The following is a 27,310-nucleotide window of genomic DNA, read 5'->3' on the forward strand; positions in this document are numbered from 1 at the left end:
GCGGGCGCGGTATATTTAGCATCGCGTCGCTTTATTCCTCCCCCAAAGTTTCGCCCACTTATTTATTTATTTGCCGGCGAGCGCCGCGCTGCCGCAGAGCAGCAAGAGCCGCTCCGCGCCGTGCCGAGCGCTGGAAGCGGCTCGGTATTGCAGCAGGTAGGGCTGAGCGCTAGGACCTCGGAGAATCCTTCCAGCAGCAATCAGGACTACCTTAAACCCAGCCCAATGCCTCTTCCTGCGCCACTCTGCGTGCTGGATGGAGATCCACAGTCAAGAGCTGCAGCTCAGTGCTGGAGTACAACATTTCACAGGGAGCCCTGCAGAAGCAACACCTGTTTCGAGCCAGCCAAGAAAGACACAAGCGCTTGTATGTTGCTGCTTTGCTTGTGGATCGTCAATAATCCTAAACCAGTGGACATCTGCTGAGCCTCCTGAGAATTCTGGATAATAGATTTGGACGTCAAAAGTTTTTTTTCCTTTTTATTTTTTCCTTTTTTTTTTTTTTTTTTTTTTTTTGGATTTATCTCAGCCAACAACGTGAGATTTCCCCCCTCCCCCTTTGCAGGATTCATGCTGATGTATGCAGTCTGTTATAGAGTAAAAACAGCGCATGCCTTTCTGGAGTCAGAATCCATAAATCCTGACGTAGCCTGTGCATCTTAAAAAAAAATCCCTATAACGCCTAGGTATTTAAGTTGCTATGGTCATTCTTATCTTAAACCAAATGGAGAAACTACGGATTTTTTTCTTTATTACAGTTGGATGGGCTGAAGACCGTATTGCTTGCTAAGAGCTGGGGATATATGCATTTATATAGATATACACATCTATATGTTTATAAATATGTCAGTGTGTGAGTATAAAGTGGTGGTTTCTTAGACTAACTGGTTTGACCTTGAACCTGTACCAGTCAAAACAGAATATTACTTTTATTTATGCATTTAATGGATTGAAGAAAGAACATTTTCTCTGTAACTGCGCTAGGGAGGGGAGAGGAGTGGAATATACCTAATCTTATATCTCCTGGGTTTGGCACCATCATTATTGTTTATTCTCATTCTCTAAAAGCAGAATCTTCTGATGGCTCCCTTAGGTGAAGTTGGGAACTATTTCGGTGTGCAGGATGCAGTACCCTTTGGGAATGTGCCCGTTTTGCCGGTGGATAGTCCGGTTTTGTTAAGTGACCACCTGGGTCAGTCTGAGGCAGGTGGGCTACCCAGGGGGCCTGCGGTCACGGACTTGGACCATTTAAAGGGGATCCTCAGGCGGAGGCAGCTATACTGCAGGACTGGATTTCATTTAGAAATCTTCCCCAATGGTACTATCCAGGGAACCAGGCAAGACCACAGCAGATTTGGTAGGTATTATCCTTAACCCTTTAGTGGTCATGTGATGAAATAATGGGGCAGAACTGCGGGCGGGGGGACGGTGGGGGGTGCGAGGCGGGCGGGAAGGGGGGTTTGTGTTGATCCGCCGAGGGGAAAAATGAATGTGTCCGGGGGTGCAGATGTACACAAGCGGCACCACCGCGGCGGAGCAGGAGCCCTCGCCGAAGTCGCTGGGTGTTTGGTAGCGATGTTTGTGTAGCCCCAAGTTCTGCTTAAGAGCAGACGCGTACTGGGAGGTGGTGGTGGCGGTGGTGGAATTTTTGTTCGGGACGTTTCTGCTGAATGATTTGATTTCGCGAGTTTAAAGGGTTTTTAATCATTAACCACCACAATTTAAAATTCACCGAGTTTCCTGGAGGGAGTGGCTCTCGTCCTATACGCAAATTGACGAGGGCTTTTCTTTCGTTTTCTCTGCCGATTACCTGCCCTAGTAACTGCCCGAATTGCACACCCTGCCTGGTTCGCTGCTCGGCGAGGATTTACCGGCAGCGCACGCCGACCCGCAGCGGGGCTCGCCGCCCGCCCGAGCCCGCACCCGCACCCGCAGCCGTGCGGCGCTGCCGGTGGCCGGCGCCCCGGGAAAGAGGGAGCGCAGGTGGGGTCCGGAACCAGCCGGGAATCCTGCGCCAAAACCTGCCTTTCTCGAGCTGTGTGGCGTGTCAGGCTGGCAGCGAATTTGAAAAGAGCATTCCCTGGGTTTCCTTTCCAGGGGACACTATTTGTGACTCAGCAGCGAGGGCTGGAGGGCTGATGGCCCCGGCCGCTCCGGAGAGCCTGTGCATGAACACACGCACACATGCACATGCACACGCGAGTCCGGTGGGCCTGGAGCTTCTCGGCTGCCAAGGAGTCTGTTAAAGGCCCGGCAGATTGAATGTATGAAAGTGACTAAAACAGTCTGGCTGAGCTGATTCTTTGGGGTTTTTTTAAGGAGGGGTGCGGAAAATATGCCAGGTTAGCTCGCCAAGCTCCCAGCTGTTGGAAGGAGTTAACTTGTGAGTGAACCAACCTGACAGCACTTAAATTCGGTCGTAAAAACAAAGTCCTGTGTTGATTTTTTTTCTCTCTTTGTATTTTAATGCCAGATGTTGAACGATATCTAAGCTGTATTTTATTGCTTTGTGGAGCTATTTAGATAATGCCGGTGTTGTAGGAGATGATCTCCAAAGGGCTCATAAGGGAAGCGGGGAGGGAGGGACGGGGGAGGAGAGGACCGAGGCTCTCGCATGGTCGCAGGTTCATCCTCCATCCCCCTCCATCCGCTGCTCCCTGACACTCTCACGCTGCTTGCAGGCTCTTCCTCCCTCCCACGCCGCCCGCCCGGGGTCTCCGAGGGTGGGTGCGGGGTGAGGGCAGCGTCGCGGCTCTCCCGGGGGCGCAACATCCACGCTTGCTGGCGAGAAAAAGTGCGGAAAGTGTTTAAGGCAGCCGCTTAGTGAGGGGAACGGGGCGGGGGGGTGTGTTGCAGCTAGGCGTTTTCCTTGGCACGGGCAGACGCCGTGCGTAGCTGCTGAGCCACCGCCGCAGGTTCCCCTTGGCCGCTGCGGTGCGGGCGCAGAGCGGCGGGCGCGGCGCGGGGCCGGGGGGAGGCGCGGTGCGGGGCCGCAGCAGGTGTAGGGCGCTCCGCGCACCGGCAGCCGGGGCGGCGGGGGGCCGGCGGCCCGCGGGGCCCCGCCGCCCCCGGAGGAGGGCCGCCAGCTGTTCCCTTAGCAAGGCGGCGGTGACCACATTATTCGTGGCGTCTATTTTTAAAATGGCTTTCCAGCCGCAGTTGTAGGAAGCTGACAATTCCGAATGGCAGTTCTTCCATCCCTTGCAGCGCCTTGGCTTTAAATAGATTGATATTTTTTTTGTCCTTGTCGGTTTGATCTCCCTCTTCCCCCCACCAGGACGCGCCTCGGTGATAACTCTTCTCCCCATGCAGCGCGCCGGTGATGCCCCTGCCCGCTGCGGGGTTGGGAAAGCCGGGCGCGGCAAACCCATGGGATGCCTTGGGGCTCCCGGCTTCTTTGGGGGCGGGAAGGGGATCTTGGTACTGTTGTATCGGTGCCGTGACATTGCTGTTGTGCTTGCCGGAAGGTCACAGAATAGCAGATGCTATCTGAGTTTTGGTGATTGTGAAGACTTCTGATGATACTGGGGAGGACTGCATCCCAACTCGGCAGCTGCCCTGGGGAGAGCGGGCTCACATGGTCTCCTGCGAGCGTGTGCGGGAAACCTGCGCGCGCGTGTGGATGGGGGGGGGTACGCGTCAGAAGGAAGTTTTTCTCCAGGAATAAGGAGGACAAAGAGAAAACCCCGGGGGCTGCGCGTAAACTCCTCTCTGGGCTCTGCCCTGTGGGAATCCCCCTCCCCGCGCACACCTCTGGAGAGACATCAGATAAGAGTAATTCTTTTGTGATGCTATGTTGGATGTGTGCCTATTGCGTACGATAAACCGAGCCATATTGTGTGTCTATACTCGCCCGCTTCTGGGAGCCCTGGCATTTCGCAATTCCTGCAGCAAGATGCCCATCTCTAAAAGAAAAGCTCACCGGGAGAACCCGGCTCTGTCCCCCCCGTAATGTGATCTCAGGTGATCAAAGCCTTATCTCTCCTGGGTCACAAAAGAAATTTTTTTGATGCAGTCTCCTTTAGTGTAGGGCATTGGCTAGACAGTAGAGTCATTGTAAATTCAGGAACTCTGTAACAGCGGAGAGGCGTGCCTCTGTGCGTCAGCACAAGTACTGCATGCACAGCATTAAAAAAATAGGAGCATGCAGGAAAAGGAAAAAAAAAAAAGCTTGTCAGCAGGTGACCTCCGCTCCCCGGGACCTGCTGCTACAAGGAACCGCTGCGTTCATCATCTGCGGGAGCCGCGCAGCCGCCCGCCCTCCCGCCTCCCCGGCCCGCCCTGCCTGCTCCGGCGCTGGGCTGGCGGGGCGGGCTCAGCGCCGGGAGGGCGCGGGGGCGGCTCCGGACGGGGGTCCCTGCGGCTGCCCGCCCCTCTGCTGCTGGATGCGGGTGGGCGGGCCTGCCCCCCGCCCCGTGCTGTCTCTGGAGAGAGCCAGCAGACCGGGGCGGGGCGGGGGAGAAGGTGATGCATGCGGGGAAGGCTCTGGCCCCCGGGACTGGGAATCGTGGGCCAGGTTTTAGGGGGAGGGAAAGGCGCCGAGCAGGCCCGACAGTCTCCCCCGCTATTGAGCGTTGCAGAGGGGAGAGGATGAGGGGGGCCGGGCAAGGGCGCTGTAAGAGCCTGGAACTGAAGCAGGGCCCTGCTGCCTGGGGGTGCTGTGTCTGTCTGCGCTCCCGTCTTTTAATTGGCATCATGTGGGGGAGCGGGCGGGGTGGTGACAGCTGCGGCAGGCGGGACGCATCCCGGCGGAGCGCTCAGCCCCGCGTCTCTCCGCGCAGCCCCGCACCGCAGCCTCGGCCGGCGGGCGGGAGGCCGAGAGGGAGGCGCCGGGGGCAGGGGGGCGCCGGAGAAGCCCCTTCCCTCGCCCCATCACTGGGCTGACCTCCCGGCGGCTTCTTAGCCACGAAGGGCTCGGCCTCCCTCGCCCCGCTGCTCTCCGCGGCAGCCCGGGGAGAGGACAGTCCGGCGGGTCCTCACCGCTCCGCCTGCGCTCCCTTCCCCTGGAAGCCGTGCAAAGAAGTGGCTGGCAGAGATACTTGTTCACCGTCTTCGTTGTCATAGATGGTGTGTTAGAGTGCTAAAGGAAAGCGAAACTGCTCCAATCCGTTGATACAAAGAAAGCCAACGTGTAGCTGGAGACAAAAATGAGCAAAGGGCAAACCAGCAACAACATGAAACCGTGCAGTTGCAGGGGTGTTCATTGCCTAAAAGCCAAGGAAAATGCTTCTGTAGACCGGCTTTTCACCAGAGCTAGGACAGATGAAAATTAAAATTTCCCTTTTTTCAACAACACACCTTCTCTCATCTGTGAGCCTGTCAGAAGAGCACGACCAGCATTTATGTCAGGCTGGTGTCCGGCACCATTCAGCATGGTCTGAGTTGGATCATGTAGAAGAAGGTGCGTGAAAAGCTGGTGTGGACATGTAAGGAATAAATAGCTTCCCTGAAACTTTCTTCCTATCCTTGTGAAGGAATGGGTCTTTGCATTGAAGTGGTTTCATGAAAGAAAATGCTCAGTGAGAAGAAATTCAGCACCCCATGTACTGAGACAGTTATTTCCTCTCTACTTGTCTTCCCTTCCACATTTTTAGCTATAAATAGGGCCCTAGCTTTCAAAGTTTGGAGTTGTCCTGATTTTCATTTGATATAGCCTCATTTTGAAAAGGATTATCTATTTAAATATCTAGTTCAGGTCCTAAGTAGTATCTGTATATTATAGAAACTATACAGTGAAAATATTCACAGAACTGTGGGACAAGTGCAATCCTTAAACTGACAAGACTTCTGTAAGACTCTATGCTTGGCCCCAGATAATCTCTTGAAGGACTTAATATGGCACATAAAACTTGCTGTGAGTAGGCTTTTGAGTATTTCAAATGAAGAAGTCTCTATTCTGATCTCAAATACATGGATGCTCTTTGCCAAGTACCTTAAATTAATTTTCTGCACTTATAATAGATGTGACAGTGCTTTTTTTGTTCTTTAATGCACGAAGCAGCATGCATCCAAATATTTGAAATGATGACAGCAATTAAAGACTACATTTGGACTGATATGAAAGATGCCAGACTCACACACTTAACGTAAGATTTGACCTCAGTTAAAATTGCTTGGTAACATGTATCAAGTAATATGGTATTTTGGTAAAAGCTTTAGAGAAAAAGCCTTAGTAAGAAATTTGTAAGTACTGCATGTCCTGATATAATGGGAATTTTTAAATGGTTTCAATGGATCAATTGTATCTGAGATACTATATATACCAGATAAACGGCGTGCTGCCACTTAATATTACTTAAAGAATCCATAATTACTAAGTATTTCCTCCCAGTATTTTTTATTTGTGCATATGTAGAGAATAATTTAAATTGCCCAGGCCTTAAAAAAGGGTTATCAAAACAATAATACTGTGGTGTTTGTAGTGCTGAATAATATATAAGGTAATGATCAATAGTCCCTTACAGGGAATACTTTTCATCTTTGCATTACCTTGGCTATAAATTTTCCCTATTGGCTTCAAATTGTGCTATGTTAGATCTATGTGATTCATGCCTGCTATTGATTAGTGCACAACTATTTTGTGGGAGATGCCAAATTAATTGTTAAAAAAAGCCACCAAAGTGCTTTTTTATTGGCCATGTGGGGCTCAACACATACTATACTGTTATTTCAGTATTTCATGTACATATAGTTTCCAGTGAGCTTTAAAAAATAGTTACACAGTGTGCTTAGACATGAAAATTCACATAATATATTGAAAATGCTACTCTGTGCAGGACACACTTTATTTTGTGACTCAGAAAGTAGCGTAACACAGCAGCATGCTTCTGAGTGTTGCTGGATCACTTCCTGTGAGATCATTACAGTCTTAGATGAGCACTCCCAAAGAGGAAGAAATTTCCATGTTTTTACACAAGATTCCTAGGTTTATGCCAGGTTTGGCCAGTAGCATCCTCACTGAAGAGGTAAGCAAATTGCAGGGAAGGCTGCCAGAAAATCCCCAAACCCTCAGAAGCAGATGAGCCAATACTCAGTACAGACACTTGCTGTACTGTGCACATGGATGCTGAACCTTGGTGATTCACAGAAGCAGTGCTTCTCTGCAGAGTATTCCTACTTCTAAGTGCACAAATGTCTGTGTAAGCTTGCTGTTATGTGCATGGGTAAACTTAATAATGTACAAACTATTACACTTAGGCGTAGGATGTTTTAATGTCTGAATTTTAGAAGAGTAAATAATAACACATCAGAGAGAATGGTTACTATCTAAACAGAAATGCATGACACTGGACTATACTAAGGATTTTCATATCTCAAGCCTCTGGAAGATCATACTGTGAGTAAACCTTTCCCTGTATTCCTGATTCATTGATGTCTGAAAGTAGATCTTTTGGTACCATGTGTAACATTGTTTTATTTCACAATTCTGATGAAAATGTATTTTTTCAGAATTTATTTTGCAATACAAGATTCATAGGTTCCTCACTTCTGCTAATTTTGGCAATTTAAAAAGATTTTTTTTCTCTGAATGTATTGTCTGTTGTGAAAATCAGTATAACTGAGCTTAAGGTATGTGTTTAGGAATAATGAGAAAGATTGAGAGCAATCTTTTAATTTGATACATTAATGCTGTCTGCAGTGCACCATTCTAACAAAGACCCAAAGTGCTTGAAGTATTATATATTAATTTTGTCCTCATCTTCCAAACAACTCAGAAAGTGGGAAAAAAGCCTTGAAAATAGTTGCTTGGCACTCAGGGATCAGTTATATCTGGAAAAAAAAATCTTTCAGTGGAAACAATATGTACATTGTTTGCTTTTTCCTTCATTTCATAGGTATACTGGAATTTATCAGTATAGCAGTGGGCTTGGTCAGCATCCGAGGAGTCGACAGTGGACTTTACCTTGGAATGAATGAGAAAGGGGAACTGTACGGCTCGGTAAGTTCCTGCTGCCCTTGGGCAGCTCTGATCCTTACATTCTGTGGGGGAAACACTTGCTAGCTCCTACAGTCTCCCATTGCACTATGTGTGTGTTATGTGTGAGCACTCTTTCTGCTCTAAATATCTCGCAATCTAATTCAAAATGAGACCCTGTGGATGATATAATGAATGTAGGAGAAGGAAAAGGTGGCAAAATCAGGAATGGGTAATAATGCAGATGAATGACAATTTAGATACAAACAATGGAGACTGATGGCCAGAGCTGGTTACTGAAGGATGTACTATAAGATTTGTAAATGTCTCCTGTAGAAACCTAAATTAAGACAAGTGAATTCCTTTTGTGTGTAGGCAGAGAGCTTTCTAGGAATTGACAAAACAAGGTAGAGGGGGAGGGAAAGAGTGGCATATGTGGATGAGAAAATGAGAAACAGGAGTGTGACAAAAGTTATAAAAAGTATAGGAATGAAGGCAAGAGTCTTGGTGGTCTTGTCCTGAAAGTTTCACAGGTGCTCCCTGAGGGATGGCAGCAGGAGTGAGTAACGGGTGTGAGGGAGGAGTAAAACTTGGTATTTCAGATGTGGGAGTTTGCCAGCCTACCTGCAGCTGATGGGTGACTGTTCTTGGCAACATGGGCTGTCTTCCAGCAGAACAAAGAGAGAGAGAGAGAGAGAGAGTGTGTATGTGTTGTGTGCGCGTGCATGTGTCTGTATGATGTGGCTCTTACCTGGGAATATTCGAGGCATCTGATGTACAATGGGGTTCATACCCTGGGTAGATCGTGGGCAGGTGCATCTGGAATTTGGCAGGTAACTCCCCAGATGGTAGAAGGCAACTTCTTCTAGCAGTAAAATATCAATCTCCAAAGTTTACAAGGAATAGAGAAGCAGGTTTTTTGAGGAAGAGGATGGCAGGTTTGAAGAGTAAGCAAATGTCTGAAGTGAAGCTGTGCATTCACTGGAGTTCATTAAAAGCAGAGAAGTGACAGCAGCCAACTGATAGTGTAAATATTGCAGAGAAACACTCAAAAAGAAGTTAAAGTGATAGCGAAGGGCTTTGAATGTAGTTGAAGATAGCTGTGTCACAGCGGACTAGCAGTACCAGGGAAAAGGGCAGGGATGGCAACGAGAGTAGGAGAAAACATGAGGTGGTGGTGGTGAGTGGGCAGGTGAAAACAGAAGGAGTAAGAGGGAAGTCCATCTTCCATGTATATTATCCATGTAGGAGTGTGAGCAAGTGAAACCAGGAAAGTCCAGCAAAAGTGTTTTTGTAAGGGTGTCTAGGTTCACTGATTTCTTTCTGGTAAAATTTTGTGTGAGAGAGAGGAAAAGGATTATCTTCTGAGCAAAGAGCAGGCTAGGTGAGGAAGCCAGAAGATATAGATAATGACAGTGTGTGTGGGAGGCAGAAAAAGAGGTGGTAGAATGAGGGGCAAGGCTGGGATGGAGAATGTGTGGACACAGGAGAAGGGAAGATGCCAAGATGGTGAGAGCCTGTGAGTGGGAAAGGCCAAAGAAAAGGCATTTAGCATAAATGTCAATATGGAGGAGGTAAAGTTTGGAGGGATGGAGAGGGAATGAAAAAAGGAATGGATACAATGACAGATATAAACAAGTTGCCTGTGAGGAGTAAGTTGTCATAAGTCACAATCCTTGTGCAGCTGATGAATGTGAAAAAGAACTAGCAGAGTACATGAGTACATCAGGTTCAGTTAGGCAGCAAAAAGGCAGAACAACAACAGTAATATGAATCAGTAATGTTGATAATCATCAGTAAGAGTAATTGTTAAAACATATAAACATAGTGAATCAGTTGGTCTGCATAATTCTGAGAAAGGAAATGTGTTTATTGATAAAGCTTAAATGCATAGACTTGCGAAAGCAAATGTTACATCACTTTTCTGTGCAATTTATGTTTTGTATTTGCAATATGTTTGACTGTCGGAGTGAATTACTTGAGACATTGTTTCCTGAAGAAATGTGCACAAGAGATGTTTACAAAGATGTAAATTACTAAGCTCACTGCGTTTATAAAATAGTTGTTCCATGAACAGCAGTTCTAAAGGAGCCTGCATTCCTAAGGGGTTGTGTCTCATAGTACAAGATGTGGGTCTCTCTGAACTTCTGTCCCTGCAGTAGCACAAATTCCTCAGCCTTTTGTATTTCATGTATGCAGAAAGAGACAGTATTAGCTGTCTGTGCTCACCAGGCTGTCAGTTTGCAGGGATTACATAGTTCACCACTCCCAAGTGGGACGTGCAAATGATTTCTCTTCTTTACCCTGACTCTGATTAGTTGCAAAACTGATAGGAACTTAATTTTCGTGAAGACCTTTGCCTCCTGATTGAAACTGGTTGACAAGCTAAGGAAGGAGAGACAAGCAGGCAAATGGATGTACAGTATAATTAGATAACCTCCTTTTCCTCAGAAATGACACTAAAAATATGAAGCCATTCATAATGGAGAACTGGCAATCTATGAGGCTAGAATGCAAAGTTCAGGTTAAAATCTGATGGATGATACAGCTTATTGTCAGCCTCCAGAGATGGGACATACTAAAGAGTGATGGTAATTGAATTACATTACTTCCAATGAAATATAACCTCTAATGGCTACTCAGTGTGATGATGCTTTAAAGCCTTGTCAACACTAGCAATCCTAGTGCCTATATTTCAGCAACTGTCAGCTCTCTTAGAAACACTGAGATAAGCAGGCCTTGGAGCAGATTTCTGTGTAGAATTGGCTGGACATTTTTAAGTGACAGTGTTTTGCTTTTGGTTTTGGTCAAAAAATGCAATTAATTGAAAATGAAGTTCTCTGATGGGAATAAATGTTGCATTTCGAACCAGAAGCAAGGCACAATCCAGCACAGAATTATCTCTCTGGCAAAGTAGAAGATCAGTTTAAGTGAGATTAGTTTTGAGACTGATATGTAGTAGACTGTGAAAAAATTAAATCAATTTTTCACCTGCATTAGGCAGAACAATCTCTTCAGCTGAACTGTTCTGTAGCACCAGTAAGTTGTCCTTGTGCTGCTGTGCTGGGAGGTGTGATGCCTTATCCCTCTGTCATGGTTTCTTCCCTAAGGGCTGTAAATAGCATCAGCTTTGTCACAGAGCAGGTACCCTTATGACACTGTAGCTCTGTTTCCTAAGCTGAGAAAACCATTTCCAGCAGACAACTAAATAGCAGCCTCAGAAATACTTGGTCTTGCTCTACGTCAGCATTGTGGATCTAAGTAGGTGCTTAGATTCACAGCTTGTGAGGCATGCAGTACTTGACACTATCGGAAATGATGCCCTGTGTCTGACACCATCATATTTATATTGAAATTACTGCATGAAAAATACATTAGGCATGAATCAAATCAGTGACCTAAAGGACTTCTATCCTTCTATATTTATGTTTGAAACATTTGACACAGGAAGATCTTTCCCAGCATATTTGTGGTGGCACTGGAATTGGGACATATGGCAAAGCAGAGCAGCCAGGATGGGTGATTGCTGCCAGTTTTCATGAGAGACGACAGCAAAGGCAATTTCAGCATGTCTTGATCCAGACATGTTCCTCTTAGCCTTCTCAAAGTTCTGCTCTCCTCATAGATTAGCTGCCTAACAAACTCTTCCCAACTTCCCGCTCTTACAGGGGGCAGTTCCTACTTCATTTTCTGGTCAGAAGAGCACAATGACTCTCATGCTGCTTTCAGGCAGATGTGTAACATAATGTGGCTGTTCTCAAATTCCTCCTCATGCCATGGATTTAGCCAGGGAAAGCTGAAAATACATGCACATAGTACTGCAGAGAAACCAGTGGTAGCCACCTAACAATGACTTGGAGCCTGGTTAGTGCCAGCAGCTTTCCCTCCTGTCTCATCTGTCCCCGCTTTCCCTTTACCTTGCCTTTCCCTGGCAGCCTGCAGCTATGACTCATCATGTTTCACAGCAGCTACTGTGCTTGTCACTGGAAAGGAGGAAAAATTCAAACTACAGATAGGATCCAAGGGGTGTTATGACAAGACATGAAGACCTTTTCCTTCCCAAGTGCCAAACAGCTCTTGCCAACACGTCTGGCAAGAATATTAGCAAATGTGTCTTAACTGTGTTCCTCAGGCCATGCCATGGAGGGAGGGAGGTCTTTCTGATCAGTCCCACGACCTTCATGTTTTTGTGGGCTGTCCCCATTGTCATGCTGCCCTTGGGAATATTAACAGCTGGCTCCCATGTGGCAGGCTGTGATGTGTCCCCACACCACAGGGTGCCTGTCGTTCCCACTTCAGGCTGTCCTCTGAGGAAGTTCTGTGCTACCTCAAGCACAGACCAGGCAGGAACATGGGACACCCTTGCCTCAGCTGCCCTGGTTATCTTGGGCTATTCTGCAGTAGAGAGCTGTGCTGCATCTGACTGCTGGCAGCCCTTCCACACTGACCTCCGATGGACATGCACCTGCCCCATTCCTCTTCTCAGACTAGGTATAAAGAAAAATCCTTTTATGGTGAGCGTGGTGAGGCACAGGAACAGGTTGCCAAGAGATGCTGTAGATGCCTCATCGGTAAAAACATTCGAAGTCAGGTTGGGCAGGGCTCTGAGCAACCTGATGCAGTTGGAGATGCTCATTGTAAGGGGGTTGGACTAAATGAGATTTAAAGGTCCTTTTCAACCCAAATCATTCTATGTAATGCAGGTGCCTTCGTTGCTCCTTGTGCCCTTGGCAGCCAGCAAAAGACAGCTCAAGTTGGATGCTCAGGAGGAATACTGGTAGTTGGAACATCTGGAGCAGCTACCAGGAAAGCTGTGTAGGTGGGAGGAGGAAGGCAGGAGTGGAGATGGTGGAGTTGTTGAGGGAAGGGGAAAGAGTGCTTGGAAGGAGAGCTCAAGGGAGTGTACAAAGAGAAGCTTCATTTGCTCACAGAGCAGCTAGGACAGGGCAAAAGAGTCCAGATCAGGAGCCAGGGAGGTAAATTCCACACCTCTGGGTTTCAGACTTTCAGGGTGTGTGCTGCAAGGTGAGATGTAGGAATGCTTTTAACAGGGTAATAAATTGGTGTCCTTCAAAAAGTGAACTGAAAGCTTGATCTGGGAGACTAAACTTGCCTTTTGCTCCTAAAACACTAGGGAGAGGGTGGAGGAGGAGGAGAGAGGGAGAGAGAGAGTACCGTCCTTGAAGAAACATGTTTTCCCAGTAAGAGTGCAGGGAGGTGACGATATGGCTCTTTATTGTCCCAGCAGGGCTGCACCTGCAGTGTTTTATGCTTTTGTTTGGGTCCCCACAGTCCTGGAAGGGCTATGAAGCTACAAAGACTGGTGAACAGAAATTTTTCTGACAAAAAAGGGACAATTTGTCATAGTTCACTGAAAATTGCTTGGTGTAGGCAAGGATTTCTTTGGCTGCATTCTAAAAATATCTTTTATGTTCCTGTGCAAATAAAGGAAGGGAATTGTTCAGCCCTTCAAATGGTAGGTCAAGGTGCACGGAAACAACATGAAGAAAAACGCAGGTTGAAAGTGCATGTTGGGAACAGCATTTGGGCCAAGTATATGATTACTACAGGTATGTAAGAACTGGATAAATAAATAAATTACCCTCCAGTACCATCATACTTTCCTTTTAAATACCTCTGATATGAAGCAATTCCATATGTTTCTGATTGATTTTTTTAAAAATAATAATCTGGATTACTTGTTCGTTATTGATCAGTCAGGTGCCATGGTTGATGTGAGCCTGGAAATAGGACAGTTTCAGTGCACAATTTTTGGAAGGAGAATTAAAAGCAATTTCCTTGAGTGAGGGCAGAGACTTCTAGGCTGAGAGTGGTCAAATCTCAGGAGGAATAATGGCTGCGGCACCAGGTTTAACACCCTTCTGCCTGTGTTTTTATTATTACTTACAATAATAAGATGCCTTCTAGGAAATGGTATAAATGGAGAGACAGAGGATGATTCCTATGGCAGCTGACTCACAAGGAGTGCTCAGGCTTTCTGCACAAGCATCTTTGCTCAGGAAAACCTGTCACTCCCATGAACAAAAACCCGATGGTGTCTTTTACTGATGACGGTGACTTGTGTCTCCCTGGGTAAATCTGCTTTAAGCAGGAGACTGCAAGAAGCAGGCCTGTAGTTAATTTGATGGGCAAACTCAGAGATCTGAAGAGGCCCAGTTCAAAAAGGTGATTAGGGCTCTGAACGTGAAGGAAACTTGAAATTTTGTCAGAGATGCAGAAATCCTGTGGAAATGGTGTCCCAGCAAGAGTGAAACTGCATGCAAGGAGTCGGAGACCAATAGGCTGTAAGTGCTTGGCAGAGGGTCTGCAGAGAATGGGAGAAGGGCAGGTTGCAGAAAATCTTGTGTCTTAGAGATGTAGAAGCATGGGAATAAAATGGAAATTGCTTCAATAAAGCTGATTTGGGCCCTGAAATGTGTACTGAAAGTTTTACAAGGGGAAAACTTTTTAAGCTATATACCTGGAAAGGGAACAGAAATCTTTACCAACACGGTGTATTCAGATGGGAGTGTAAATGCAATACAGTCTGAATGTGGATGCTAACTGGGCTAGCCCTGTTTCTGATAGACTCCTTTGGGGCTAACATGGGTCTGGGGAGCTCCCTGTTGTGGGATGAACAAAGGGAGAAGGGGCAGCCAACATTGCTACTGAAAGAAGTGGCTATTTTCCCTCCAACCATCCCCTCCCTTTTGCTGGCACAAGTGTTTCTTTGCTGCCTGGGGAATTGAAGCAGGAAACTGGAAAACAAATCTGGCCAAGCAAAAGGGCTTCAGCCATGGCAGTTCCCTCCCAGGTCACTGGCAAAAGCACAAAGGTAGGAGCAAGCCCCAGGTGAGGGAGTGTTTGCTCCCTCTGGGGCAATGCAGGTGTTTTCCAGCCTCGAGTGTGGGTGTACCTCTGGCTATGTGGTTTGTGTTTGGCTGGAGGGCTATCAGTCTGACTTGGGATGTGCTTGGGGCATTAGGAGCATGCTTTTAAATGAAGGAGTAGAGGGGGACCTGGAAGTACATGCAAGATGAGTTTACTGAAGCAGGATGAATAGTTTCAGGCAAGCCTAGTATTTTATTTTTGGTAGGAATTTCTTTTTCTAGAAATGGGAAATTGTGCTGATCTGCAGGCCTGTGTTAGGGATGACCCCCAGAAGAGAGCGCTTGTTACAGTGGGTAGAATGTTAGTAGAAGATTTGTATGATAGATGGTGAAAACTCTGAAGAGAAGACAGCAATGGGGAGTGCTGAAAGGTATTAGGCTGGAATGAAGCTATTAGTGGAGATTTTATGGATTGTTCCTTGGACTGGTTTTATTCCCTGGTTTTATTAGGGACATTAAACATCTCATCATAAAAAGGTAGTGGTGTGTTATTGAATTTTTTTGCAAAGCTGGGAAGTATTTCCAGCACAGGAGGCAACTTCACAGAGAGGCCTTGGTGACCTAAAGGGCCTAAAATGTTTACATGTGAGGCTCAGGGAGAGTTCTGTCAGTGACACTGTATACAGCACTAGGAGGATCCAGTCTGAATGCAAAATGCAATTGGTTACTGTGTTAAAGAAGATGAACTGAAACCAAAAACAGGTGCAGAAAGGGCTTACTGGGATAACCAGAGGGATAAAAATACTATCAAATGATAGACTCTGAAGATCTTGACTTACTTAGCCTGCAGAATGAAAAGCAAGAGGGTACACTCTTGCTCTCTGCAAATACCTTGAGGTGTAACACCAGGGAGGGGAAAAAAAGTCCTAGAAATAGAGTACAAGAATGAATTGGCTTGAATGAGTCACCAGAAAGCTTACGCTGGATAAAGAGGAAGATTGAGATTGTGAGGAAGTGGGATTCTGAGCTGGCCAGAGGGATTTTTACAGGGAGGTGGGAGATGAGACATAAATACTTTCTCTGCACTGTACAGTGGGAAACAGCTTTGTGACTGTGGACATTTCTTTTGTGGTGGATATAGGTCTGAGAAAAATTCTTGAGTTACCTCATCTACTTCACCCTTGTAGATAGCTCCTCTCAGAATTTGGATGGGCAGCCTTGCTGAAAGCTGGGTACTGTTAAAGGGTGTTCCCCACAGGTACCAGTGTGGGGAATGAGAGCAGAAACTGCAACCTGCTCAGCAAGGTGTGAGGGACTGTGTAGAAAAAAAAGTATTTTGAGATGTGGGTACTGGTGTAGGAAGAACTGATAGGTCAATACATAGACTTGACACAGGTAATATGGGAGAAACCTCTGTGAGAAACTGCAACTATTATGGTTGTTTTTAAACTATGGCTTTGGTCTTTTTAAAATCAGAATTTCATAACACGTCACCAAAGAGGGACACTTACCAATCGTGTCCTGCAAGACAGATACTACACTTTTCCTCAGGTTTTTGATCTTCCTCAGAGGACTTAATTTCAAATGCTTACTAGGTTTGAAGATAATTTTGTATGGGAGAAAGCCCTCAGTGATCTCCTTATCTTAGTCTGAAATTCTAAGCTGATCTTGGATTCTCACTACATGCCTGGGACAGGAAAGTATTAGAGTATCCTCTATATAAATTATGTGTGTGTGTATATGCATATATATATATTTATATATACATATGTTTATGTGTGTGTATATGTATAGATATATACAGCTAAGCTTTGGTAAAGCAAGATCCTACTCAAACCTTAGTTTAATGATTTGCTTTTCCCTAACTAAAGATGTCTGAAATTTTGTGTTCTCATGAAAACAGGAGACTAGAGGTGCTGCTTCAGGAGGCAGCCAATGTGACCTTGCAGAAAGCCCTCCAGAAAGGGCAGTTCTGGTTCCCTCCTTGTGCTGCATGCTTCTGTTTTCTTCTGTGCTCCAACACTGGCACTCATCTGACTTGTCAGAAGGTCAGCTTAGGCATATAAAGCCACAGAAAAAAGTTTAGCTTCCTGAACTGGCTTGCTGCCTGTTTGGGCAAGCACTAAGGCTCAGTGTGGGACTCAGGTGCAGTGTGGGATGAGAGAAGGGTTGAGCACCACGCTTTTGACAGCAGGGAGTTGTTAAAATGGTATAACTGCATTGCAAACCCAAATCCTATCCAGCAAGCAAGAGTGGGACATATTCAGATTCTTTTCTTTGCATTTGTGTAGCTCCCTGTCACTGCAGCCCTGAGCGTTTTGGGAGCTGGCTGTGCAACCATACAGAGGTGTGAAAAGCTTCAGTGTCTTTGGTTGATCTGAGAATACTGTGTTGAAGTGACATGCTAAAAGCATCAGCAGCAGTGATACACTGAGATGTGCTTGGGGATTATTCACTGCATCAGATAAAGATCTGATGTGCTCTGTTTCTGATTCAGGAGCCAGTGGGATGTGAACGTGGCACTCTCTCCCACTTTGCCATTCATCATTTTCAAAGACAGAGTAGAAAAAGTCTGCCCTGTGGGGACTTCATTAGGAATTTTGACTAGGTTGAGATTTGCTTTGCAGTTTGAATGTGCTTAGGCTGATTTGGTGATGTGCAGTAACGTGGTTCATTTGTGTTGCATTCAAAAAGCTTAAGAATTAAAGCTTGTTATAGTGCAAATCCATATTTCCCCTCTCTATAGAGCCCTTTTGTTTCTTTTTCATTCCTTTTATACTGGCAGATATCTGCTGCTACTTTTGATTTGAAGATAAGGTTTTATATTTGTGTTCCACAGGCTGCTGCTGAGGTAAAACTTGTGTTCTGGTGCGGATGCTACATACTTTTGGGGTCTGTCCCAGGCTGTGCATCTTTAATTTGCTAAACTTTGCTCTTCAAATTTAACACATTTATAGAGGCAACTGTGACTCGAGAAATTTTGACTTGACTCTATTATGGTTGAAATACCATGGCCTTCAGTGGAATCAGGATTGGACCTGCTCCTGTAAAACCACCAATTAGTTTTATGGTTGTGTCAGCAAATCCCAATCAAGATAAGAGCTGTATTGTATTCATCATTTTAAAAACCTAAATCTAGACAGGGTTCTTGCCTCTGAGAGTCTGCAATCTAGAAACAGTCTTCTAACATGTAATCTTACTTTTTCATAACGAGGGGGATTTTGGCCTGCTGATGCCTTTGTCAGGACAGCATATACTGTATAATCTGAACTCAGGACAGGAAAGTTATTGGCAAAGATTTCAGGAAAACCTTTTGATTCATTTTAGAATGTACAAATGTTGTAAAGTTTAAACAAAATAGGAATTTTTAAAAAAAACTTTAAAAATCTGAATTATTTGGAAGATCCATGTTTGCAGGTACCCGGGAGACCAACAACCTGGTCTTTGAGCTCTTCAGTCACTAGTTCTGTTGAAGTTGTTATTATATATCTTTTGGGATTTTCAGACAGAATGACAACATCTTTCATCAAAGCTGAAATTAACTGCATGACTAAAGTTTTAGCCATTGAAAGACAGGCCCACCGGTGTGCATGTGAGGAGTAGGGGTCTCGTGGAGCAGCAGAGCCACCTGATTTCCTTTAGTGTTTCCCAAAGGCTGGGTCAGCCATATCGCTGACAACATAAGTCATGGCATAGCAACACCAAAGATGTGTGGATTTTCTGAGAAATATTAAGGAAATACTTTTTATTCTACTCAGAGAATGAGATACTAAAAATTGTGTATCTAAATCCATGACATTATGGTGGGATTGCCACTGGGAAAAGAATGGGGGAAGTGTCCAAAAAGTCATCCCTGGAGAGACTGCTTATGAGAAGTGTGACAAGGTATTTCAAAGCCAGTGTGCATATGCACATTATTTATGTGCTCTTAAATTGAGTTACTTTAGCAGAAGAGGAAACGTGACATCTTTCCTTCAGCAGCCGCTGTTTGAAATGCTAGCCTTCCTCCCTGTCCAAAAAAGGTGGCAAATTAAAAAAGCTTCTTTTTTAAACAATTTAAACTGAATGTGCAATTGAGTCCTGCTAAGTAAAGATTGTAGTGTGCCAATCCTTTGCTGTAGTGCCCACCAAAGCACTGTAGTTTTTAAAATTTCTGTCAAACTTGTTGGTTTCCAAGACTTCAGTGGACATGCGGCATTTCAGTGAGGACCTTTCCAAAATGTGATAGCTTATGATGCTGTGTTTGTTTGATGACCAGAATGTCATCCAGAATGACAATGTGATCAGTAATGTCCTTGTCCTCTGAGCTAGTACCTAGCTAGTAGCTTTGCAAAAAATCAATAGCAAAATTTAGAGACAGCCTTTTGTTCATCAGTCCTTGACAAAATCATCTTGCTGAAAGAATAAAACATTAATTACTTTTATAATATACGTTTACATCACTACATATGTATAATGATTATTTGGTCCCCACGGCAAAGTGTTTTATGAAGGGTCCTGAGCACTCTGCACATCTTTTTCTGATGGCACCTTGTAGCTGACTTCTACTTCTTTAATGATGGATAAATCCATTTTGTGGGGTATTCACTGAATGTAGAGACTCATGCAGATTAAGTACTTTTTGTCTCTCCCTTTAAAATGTATTTCAGCATGTGAGTTTAGCTCGCTTAAGCAGCACTTTCTGCTAAAGGGGGTCTATCTTTCCTTTAAACCTGTGTTCTGTGCTTAGAGAACCACAAAACAAGGGAAGAAATACTGACAAAACACTTTGTTCCATCTAAGCTGGATTTAAGGAAAGCAGGTTTTATTTAAAAATCTCCATCCAGTTAAAACCTTAACTCGTATTCAGGCTAAAGATTGTGTGTAGCTGTAGAGTAGCAGCCCTGGTTTGACATACAGGTTGTCTTTTGATAGAAGAGAATTTGCGGAGTGGGGAGCTGGGGGAGGTCAAGTTACAGCTTTCAGTAAATCTGAGCATGCCTGAAATGGTTCTTTTAGTGTCTTAAAATATTTTCTGCCTTTTTATCATTGCAAGGCTGATCCACATTCCATTTAAGCTGATGGGAACTCTTCTCCCATCTTCCTTAAAAATTGGCTCTGGCCCCTGTATCAGATTGCATACCACCTTGCTTTCTGATTCCTGGAAGGGTTCAGCCAAGCGTTAGGAATTAGATGCTTCGATAACATTGATGACTGCAGTTCTTTATTGTGCCAAGAGAATAAAAAATAAAATAGAGGTCAGAAATGTGACTAGTAAATGACACAGTGTGGGCCTGGTCCTGCTGGCGTGGAAGGGAGGGGAACAGACCTGATTGTTTATTTGTTTTCTAAGAGTCGACTTTGTCCTGGTCCTGTTCCCTGTTGTGGTGTCAGGAAGGAAGCTTGTCAGCTTCCAGAGAAAAGACACTGTGACAGCTTATGTGGCCTGAGATCTGTCCCTGGAGTTTTGTCATGACTTCCAACAGCATCATGAGCAGATCCTGGGTATTTAGGTGAAAGTGAGTTTTCATCTCATGCACTTGGCTGAGCAGCTATAAACCGAGCCTTTATGAACATGAAGCATGGCTGTTGATGTGCAGCCTATGCTGGCAGATGAGAGCTCAGGCACAGTGGGGTTGCCCATCCCATAATGATTTCATGTCCAGGGAGGGCATGCTTAAAGCTTGACAGATGCTGCAAACTTGAAACCTCAAAGGAGAGGATATCAGTAAAACCAAGAGCTGAGGAGCTGGCAGTGGCAAAAATGGGTGGAGGCCTAATTGGCATCTCACCCTCATGTCAGAAGAGCTCTTTAAGCAGCCCTGGGACAGCATAGTGCTGTATGCCAGTCTGGTCCCTCCAGAGAAGGTCCAGATAGCATGGAGAGCAAGGGAGTGGGAGAAGAGCAGCAGCGGGGCAAAGGGGTGAAGCACTGAAATCCCTCCTGCACTGACAGTGTCCCGGGATTTTACTGTTGATACTGGAGTCTGCTTGCTTTGTTCAGGAGGCTCTGCTTTTCTGCTGTCTGCATCAGGATGTGGAAGTACCACAGTGTCTGTATCTACGTAGGTATTGTGGCTTTTGGCAATCATGATCCCAAGGGGGTCAAGTTCTGCTGGGTCTTGGGATCTTTACAAGCTTTTTGTATGAAAGATACTAATCTTTAAACACCATCATAACTGCTCCATGGCAGCAGCACAGAACTGTTACACTTGATTTTTATTTTGTAAGTGGCTATTGATGTATAATAAAAACTTTATACAAATTAACTAAGAGGTTTAGGGGAAGAAAGTAAGATGAATACTGCATGTACTGTGTGAGAGTACAACGTGACCTCAGATAGGGAGAATGCAATTGCCTAACTGTGGTTTTGCCAGGACACCTTGCCTGATTTCCCCCATCTAATTTCACGTGCTGTGAAATATGAAATTTGTATGAGTGGCAGCATTGGTGCCTGTTTGCTTGTCTCTCCTCCAGCCTTGAAGGGTTTCCTGCTGTCTGTCAAAAAGGCTTTTGGAGAACTACTGACACAAACACAAAAAACCAGTCAGCTAGTCCTCTTGGCAGACCCTTTTTTCCTCCATATTTTTTTCCATGTTTTGTCAAATTATCAAACAAAGGATTCTGAAAAGACTCTGCTCAGAGAAACTCATCAAAGAAAGCTCTGTGACACTTACCAAGTCAGACACACAGTGTACAGGGCTTGACTCACACTGTGGTCTCATTTGGAAAAGAAAGTGGTGCTGCTTGGACACTGGTATTTGGCTTCTCATTGTGGCTGGAGGTGGTTCACCCAGCCAGAGACTAACAGGCTTAGCATGAGAGTACAGACAACGCCACAGCAAATGCTAAACTAGACCTTTATTTATGACAGCTCTGGATGAGTGTTAATTATTAGCTGAACATAGTCTGTTCTAGAGGCTGTTTGCGTTACAGCATGGGAAGGGCCAATGGCATGTAAAATGTGTGTGTTGGTAGGCAGAACAGCAAAGCAAACTGCTCCAGAAGAGAACAGGGCTTTTCTTTGTTTCTCTTCACTATATATGCAGTTTTTAGTAATGCCATGTAGCCATAATGAGGGATTTGCATGAAATTATTTAGGAGATTATATATTTAAACAAGATTTTTATTAAGACAGGGTAGATTAACAAGGTATTAGTGTGCAGCAGGTATATAGGAAGTGCTGACTACATCAAATATATCTCTTGTTAATGGTTGTTTGGACTTCTGGATTAGGTGTTTTCCTGTTTCTATTGAATCAGTGTAGCAGTTTGCAAAAGGGAAAACTACACATGGCATAAAACAGAATAGTTTGCTTGGCATGAAAGGTATTTGTTGTGATTTTAGGAATGATGGTCTGAAGAGGGTTTCTTTTGTCGGGTTTCGAAATAAAATGGAGTTTTAGCTCCATAGGATTATTTAAAAGAAAGAAGGAGTATTGATATGTTTTATACAGGACCCTGTACTGTTCTTTCAGCTACCAAGCAGCACAAATGTCTTACATTCTTTAGAGTCATGAAACCATTCTCTGAGCAGTGTACATGTGTTTTATTTTTCTACTTATTTACAGTTAACTACTTCACATGGATAACTATTTTGAAACAAGCTAGCAAAATTTTCATTGTGATGGCTGTAACTATGCATTTTATTAATTTAGAATCTGACTTTTAATCAATCAGCCTGGAAATAGGATAACATAATTATTTTCCTCCCTTGTTAGATGGTGGAGAATGTAGAAAGGGAAAGGGGTCCTGGGTTTGCTATCACCGACCAGGCATTAGCAGATTTCTGAATTAAATCTGTCTCAGGGTTTTGTCTTTGCGGTATGCGCATTTTTGTACAAGTCAATTATTTGAACATTCTGAGCTAAATAACAGGGTAAAAAACCAAACAGGTGAAGTGTAGAAATGTAGCAAAATGAAAATCAATCACTTTGTAGTTGAATACTCTATGAACAGTCCTCACAGAAAACAAGTGGAATGCAGTGCAACATCTGATTTATATAATTTTGAGGTCACCTCCTTATTTGGCCCTGAATTAAATGATTTCAACAAGGCAGGCAGCCTCCCCTTTCACAGGAATGCAGGTTACTTTCCATAGCTGTTCCAGTTGGGTATGTTTGGTATTTGTGTCAGCTTTCGACAAAGATGTCCAGCAACTTTAATTATGGTGCAAGGAAATATTTGCACTGGACAACTGATAGAGAAGTCAGTTGCTAGAATAAAAGCTGTATTATAGGGCTAAATCTTGCTCTTCAAATGTACATAGAGGGACTTTCTAAAAGTCAAAGCCAGAAGGAGAAATGTGGTCAGGAAACGCCATATCCTTTCCATACTGGGAGAGTTGGTTTTCAGCAAGACTTTCCCATCCTAAGATGGTGAGACAAGAGGGTGGTGTTGGCAGGATGGCTCAGCCTCACCCCTGTGTTATGCTCATTTCTGGCTTGAATAATGACATGCATACTTAAATGTGACTGTAAGGTAGTAATGTTACATAGGGCTGTGGTGGTACCTGGTTTAGGAGTAGACTTGGCAGTGGTAGTTTAATGGTTGGACCCAAGGATCTTAAAGGTCTTTTCCAACCCAAAGGATTCTGTGATTCTACATAAATTATTATCCTGGTGTATGCCGATTTCTGTCTCTCTTGGTAGTAGATGAGACATTATTGTAAGGATCTCCCAGGGCATGGGGAGAAGGATGTTATGGGTTTTAGTGTCCCACATTACTTATAGGATCTGATCCAGAGTCACCAACACTGATTTACTCCAGTGGTGTCTGACCACAACCAGAATTTCTAGGTCTCCTAGAAGGAAAAGGTTTGCATGTATAAAGAAATTATTTCATTTCATTTCTTTGAAAGGGTGATTGTTAATGTCCCTACCCATCTGGTCCCACATCCTGATTGCTCTGTCAAGTTCATGTTGAAGTATTTTCATCATGTTTATATGTGAATTTCAGAGAATTTTGAAGAAGGACAAAGGAGATGTAGCTGTCTTGTAAGTGAATAGAAAGCTAAACCAGGATAAGCTTGTAAAATGAAGATTGAATTTGTGAGGTTGAAATCCATTTAACTCATCCAGAGTGCAGTACAATGCAAACCACCTGATTCAGGGTCTGGTTATGTGCGCCACAGCACTGCCATGATCCACCAAACCTGCCAGATAAAGAGAGGCTATTTTAAAGTTTCTCCTTCAGGGCATGGGGAAGTACTGTTCTTGCAAAGATAGAAATTTATGATGATGCTAAAAAAAAATGCAGATGAAGTGAATAATTAATGAATTCACGACAGGACTGAAATATCTTCCTAAAATGCTTCTATTTTTAGCAGGGAGTTCTGCAGTGCTTTTCATGTGATCCTATTGCCTTCTGAGAGCAGGAAAACAATTTAAATTAGTTTCTCTTTCCCCATGGACCTATACAGACCCAGTATATAATACCCCTTGGCATCTGCTTCTGCCTTAAAACAAACACAGATGATTTTAAACCTCATGAAAATAAAACACTAATGAAATCTATACTTAATCTTCACTGCAGCTGAATACCTTTTATAATAGTTTGTACTTTTGAGGCTATACAAAGGGAATACTGCAATGGGTGTAACTGGCAGCTGCTGCTGGTCTGGTAATGCTCAATGTGACTGCGGATTTGAGCTGGCAAAGGACATGGAGGCAATTACCAAGAGGAGGTTGCAGGGTATGGCCCATAGATAAGGTTTTAATGTGAACAGGTTTGTGCTTCTTTTGCCTATAACCAGAAGAGAGTATTGCTGTTTGAACTACTTTAAACTAAAAATGTCATAGTCAGAAATGCCTCTAAAATAAGCTGTCATATCCACAAAGGGATACGGTCACTGCCATAGTGAATTTTCAGGTGTTTAACACATGAAACCTGGTCCTGTCTGGGATTTCTCCTTCCTGAGTGGTAATGAGATACCCAGTGCCCATTAAAGGGGAAGTCAGTAGCAGCTTACTTACTGCCTTTCTTGCCTACTGGAGTTGCCACAGATTTAATTTAGAAGAAACCTCCAAATCCCAAACCTTTAGGAGTTAGGGAGGGCCTGAGGAGGGCTCTGTCTTTGCAGCTCAATTCCCAGTTTGTACAGGTGCAGAGGGGTGTTGGCTTCTTCTCCCCATTTGCATGGGGTTTGTCTCCCCCACTGGGGGGCTTCTGTAAGGTGTGTGGGGTGCTCCTTGGACCTGGCTGGTTCCCAGTCCTGATGGGCTGCAGAGCTCTGCCCTGGGAGCAGAGTGCTTGCCACACAAAGCAGCAGTGAAATACTAGGCTGAAGCACATTGGTTTGGGAAAGGGTTGTGAGCTGAGTCTCAAGCAGCAGAGGTGGCCCCAAAGGCACCTGCAGCCTCAGGGCAAGCTGCAGGCTTTGGTGATGGTGGACCTTGGGAAGCTCCTGAGTTAAGTCATGGAGGGTGGTTTCCTAGGGGTGCTTGAGCTGTGGGACCTTAGCTGTGTTCAGGCACAATTTTATAGCTTAGGTGCCATACATACTTTGCTGCATCTGGGCCTTGGTCTCAGTTTTCCCTTCTCTGTACATCTATATAAAAGGACTGTTTTAAGATTTAATGTCTGTAAAACACATGCATTGTATGGAGCTTTGTAATAATTATAAATTGATCCTCAGCTGGAAGCTGGGTGTGATTAATGTGAGTGCTATTGAAATGAAAACTTGTTATGAAAAAATATATTGAATTATCACTATTTTTTTTTTCTTGTGCCAGGTGAAAAGACTATTTTCAGGCTTATTTCCCCCAGCTTTCTATCAGCTCTCCCATGCTAGAGCTCTTTTTTTCAGTGTTTTTGCTCAGTCATTTGTGTGAGTCCTTCCTAAAATGAATCTGATTATCAGGTGGCTGCATTTTAAGCACTCTATTAAGCAATTTTTTAAAAACAATTTTAAGCAATCTATTTAGACCAAAAGGATATAGAAGGCAACACAGACTGAAGAAGTGGGTGTGCTGGAAGGAACAGGAAGGAGTGGGATTCTGTGGTGGCAGGGGGATCTGATGAATGGTTGATGTCCTCAGTGGGTCCCGTCAGTAGGGCGGGACACAAGGACAACCCTGGCAGTGCAAGCCTGGAGGGCTTTTCCTCAGGGCTTCATGTCAGCACACAGTGTTCATGTCCCTGTTTGAAGCTCTCTTGGGTTGTGACTTTGTGATACAAATAATAAATCAAATGAAGGGTAGCAGATTGTATGTTTTTAAATTAAAGAAATGCATTGAGTTTCATTGACTGCAATGAAAAGATACAGAGACTTAAAGACTGTAAATTTTATTACAGCCCTGCAAACTGGTTCTGGTTTCCTTTATTTATATCTGTTTGCTTGAGTGCCTGCACTCATGATTGAAAAAATTAGTAATAGAAGTCCAGTAAGGTCTTGTGAGCTGCTTGGGAACAACCAGAAATAAAAAGTATCTGTTTTCAGCTTTGTTGTTGCTGTATTTATTTGGGCAATGAGGCTTTGGGGAAAATAATTTTTCTTCACATAGGGTTATCCACCCTTGTGACTGCCTCCTGAAATACCCAGCAGTACAGTTTACATAGCTAAAACTGTTTACATAGCTAAAACTGGAAGTATTGAAATAGTTAATTCTGCAATTTAGCAAGGAGGTACCAGTTTCAAGCCATTAAAAAAGTAATTCTTTAATAAAAAGTAGCTTATTTTAGTGGCTATCTCCTTACTGCTCTTTCTTTTCTTTCCACAGGAAAAATTAACCCAGGAGTGTGTATTCAGAGAGCAATTTGAAGAAAACTGGTATAACACATATTCATCAAATCTATATAAACATGTGGACACTGGAAGACGATACTACGTTGCGTTAAATAAAGATGGGACTCCAAGAGAAGGGACTAGGACTAAACGGCATCAAAAATTTACACATTTTTTACCTAGACCAGTGGACCCTGAGAAAGTACCGGAACTATATAAGGATATTTTAAGCCAAAGTTGACAAAGACAATTCACTTGAGCCCTTAAAAAGTAACCACTATAAAGGTTTCATGCGGTGGGTTCTTATTGATTAGCTGTGTCATCACATCAGCTCCACTGTTGCCAAACTTTGTCGCATGCATAATGTATGATGGAGGCTTGGATGGAACATGCTGATTTTGTTCTGCACTTAAAGGTTTGTCCTCCTGGAGGAGAGCCTATGCCCACTCGCTTGATTTAGTACGAGAGGGAGCGCGAGAGAGTGAGTGCGAGAGAGAGAGAGAAAGGGAGATGAATGGGAGTGAGAGCGCGAGAGAGAGGAACCAAGGGGAGGAGGAGGGTGAGGAGGAGGAGGAGGAAGGCCTGATGCATGCTGGGGAATAGACACGCTTTTAAATTTTTGATCAGTTGTACTTCGTCATATATCAGCATAGCTGCCATACTTCGATTCATCAGGATTTTTGGCTGGTGGCCTGCTCAAGTGTACGCTGCATTTACAAAGGCATGGAGGGTGCAGTCTTACTTAAACAAGAGACTTTTCAGTTAATCGCTCTCTGGGTCTCACCCCACTGAGTTTAAAGCAAAGACCTCTTAGTAAAAAAAAATAAAAATAAAAAGTTAAATTTATTTATAGAAATTCCAA

General features: G+C 44.3%; 1 protein-coding gene across 2 annotated transcripts; it reads left to right on the forward strand.

Moving 5' to 3' along the window:
* Positions 1-225: 225 nt before the first annotated feature.
* On the forward strand, positions 226-26,689 carry FGF9 (fibroblast growth factor 9; the record flags this gene model as incomplete). 2 transcript variants are annotated; one of them, XM_082278327.1, is made up of 4 exons in its annotated part: positions 226-367; positions 1,094-1,357; positions 7,836-7,939; positions 26,444-26,689. In XM_082278327.1, 4 exons carry the CDS (start codon positions 226-228, stop codon positions 26,687-26,689), a joined length of 756 nt encoding a protein of 251 aa, XP_082134453.1. The 2 variants fall into 2 exon arrangements, with proteins under 2 accessions (XP_082134453.1, XP_082134454.1); XM_082278328.1 differs by lacking the exon at positions 226-367 and adding an exon at positions 832-853.
* Positions 26,690-27,310: the final 621 nt, after the last annotated feature.

Source organism: Coloeus monedula (assembly GCF_965178545.1).
Source record: "Coloeus monedula genome assembly, chromosome: 3".
NCBI lineage: Eukaryota > Metazoa > Chordata > Aves > Passeriformes > Corvidae > Coloeus > Coloeus monedula.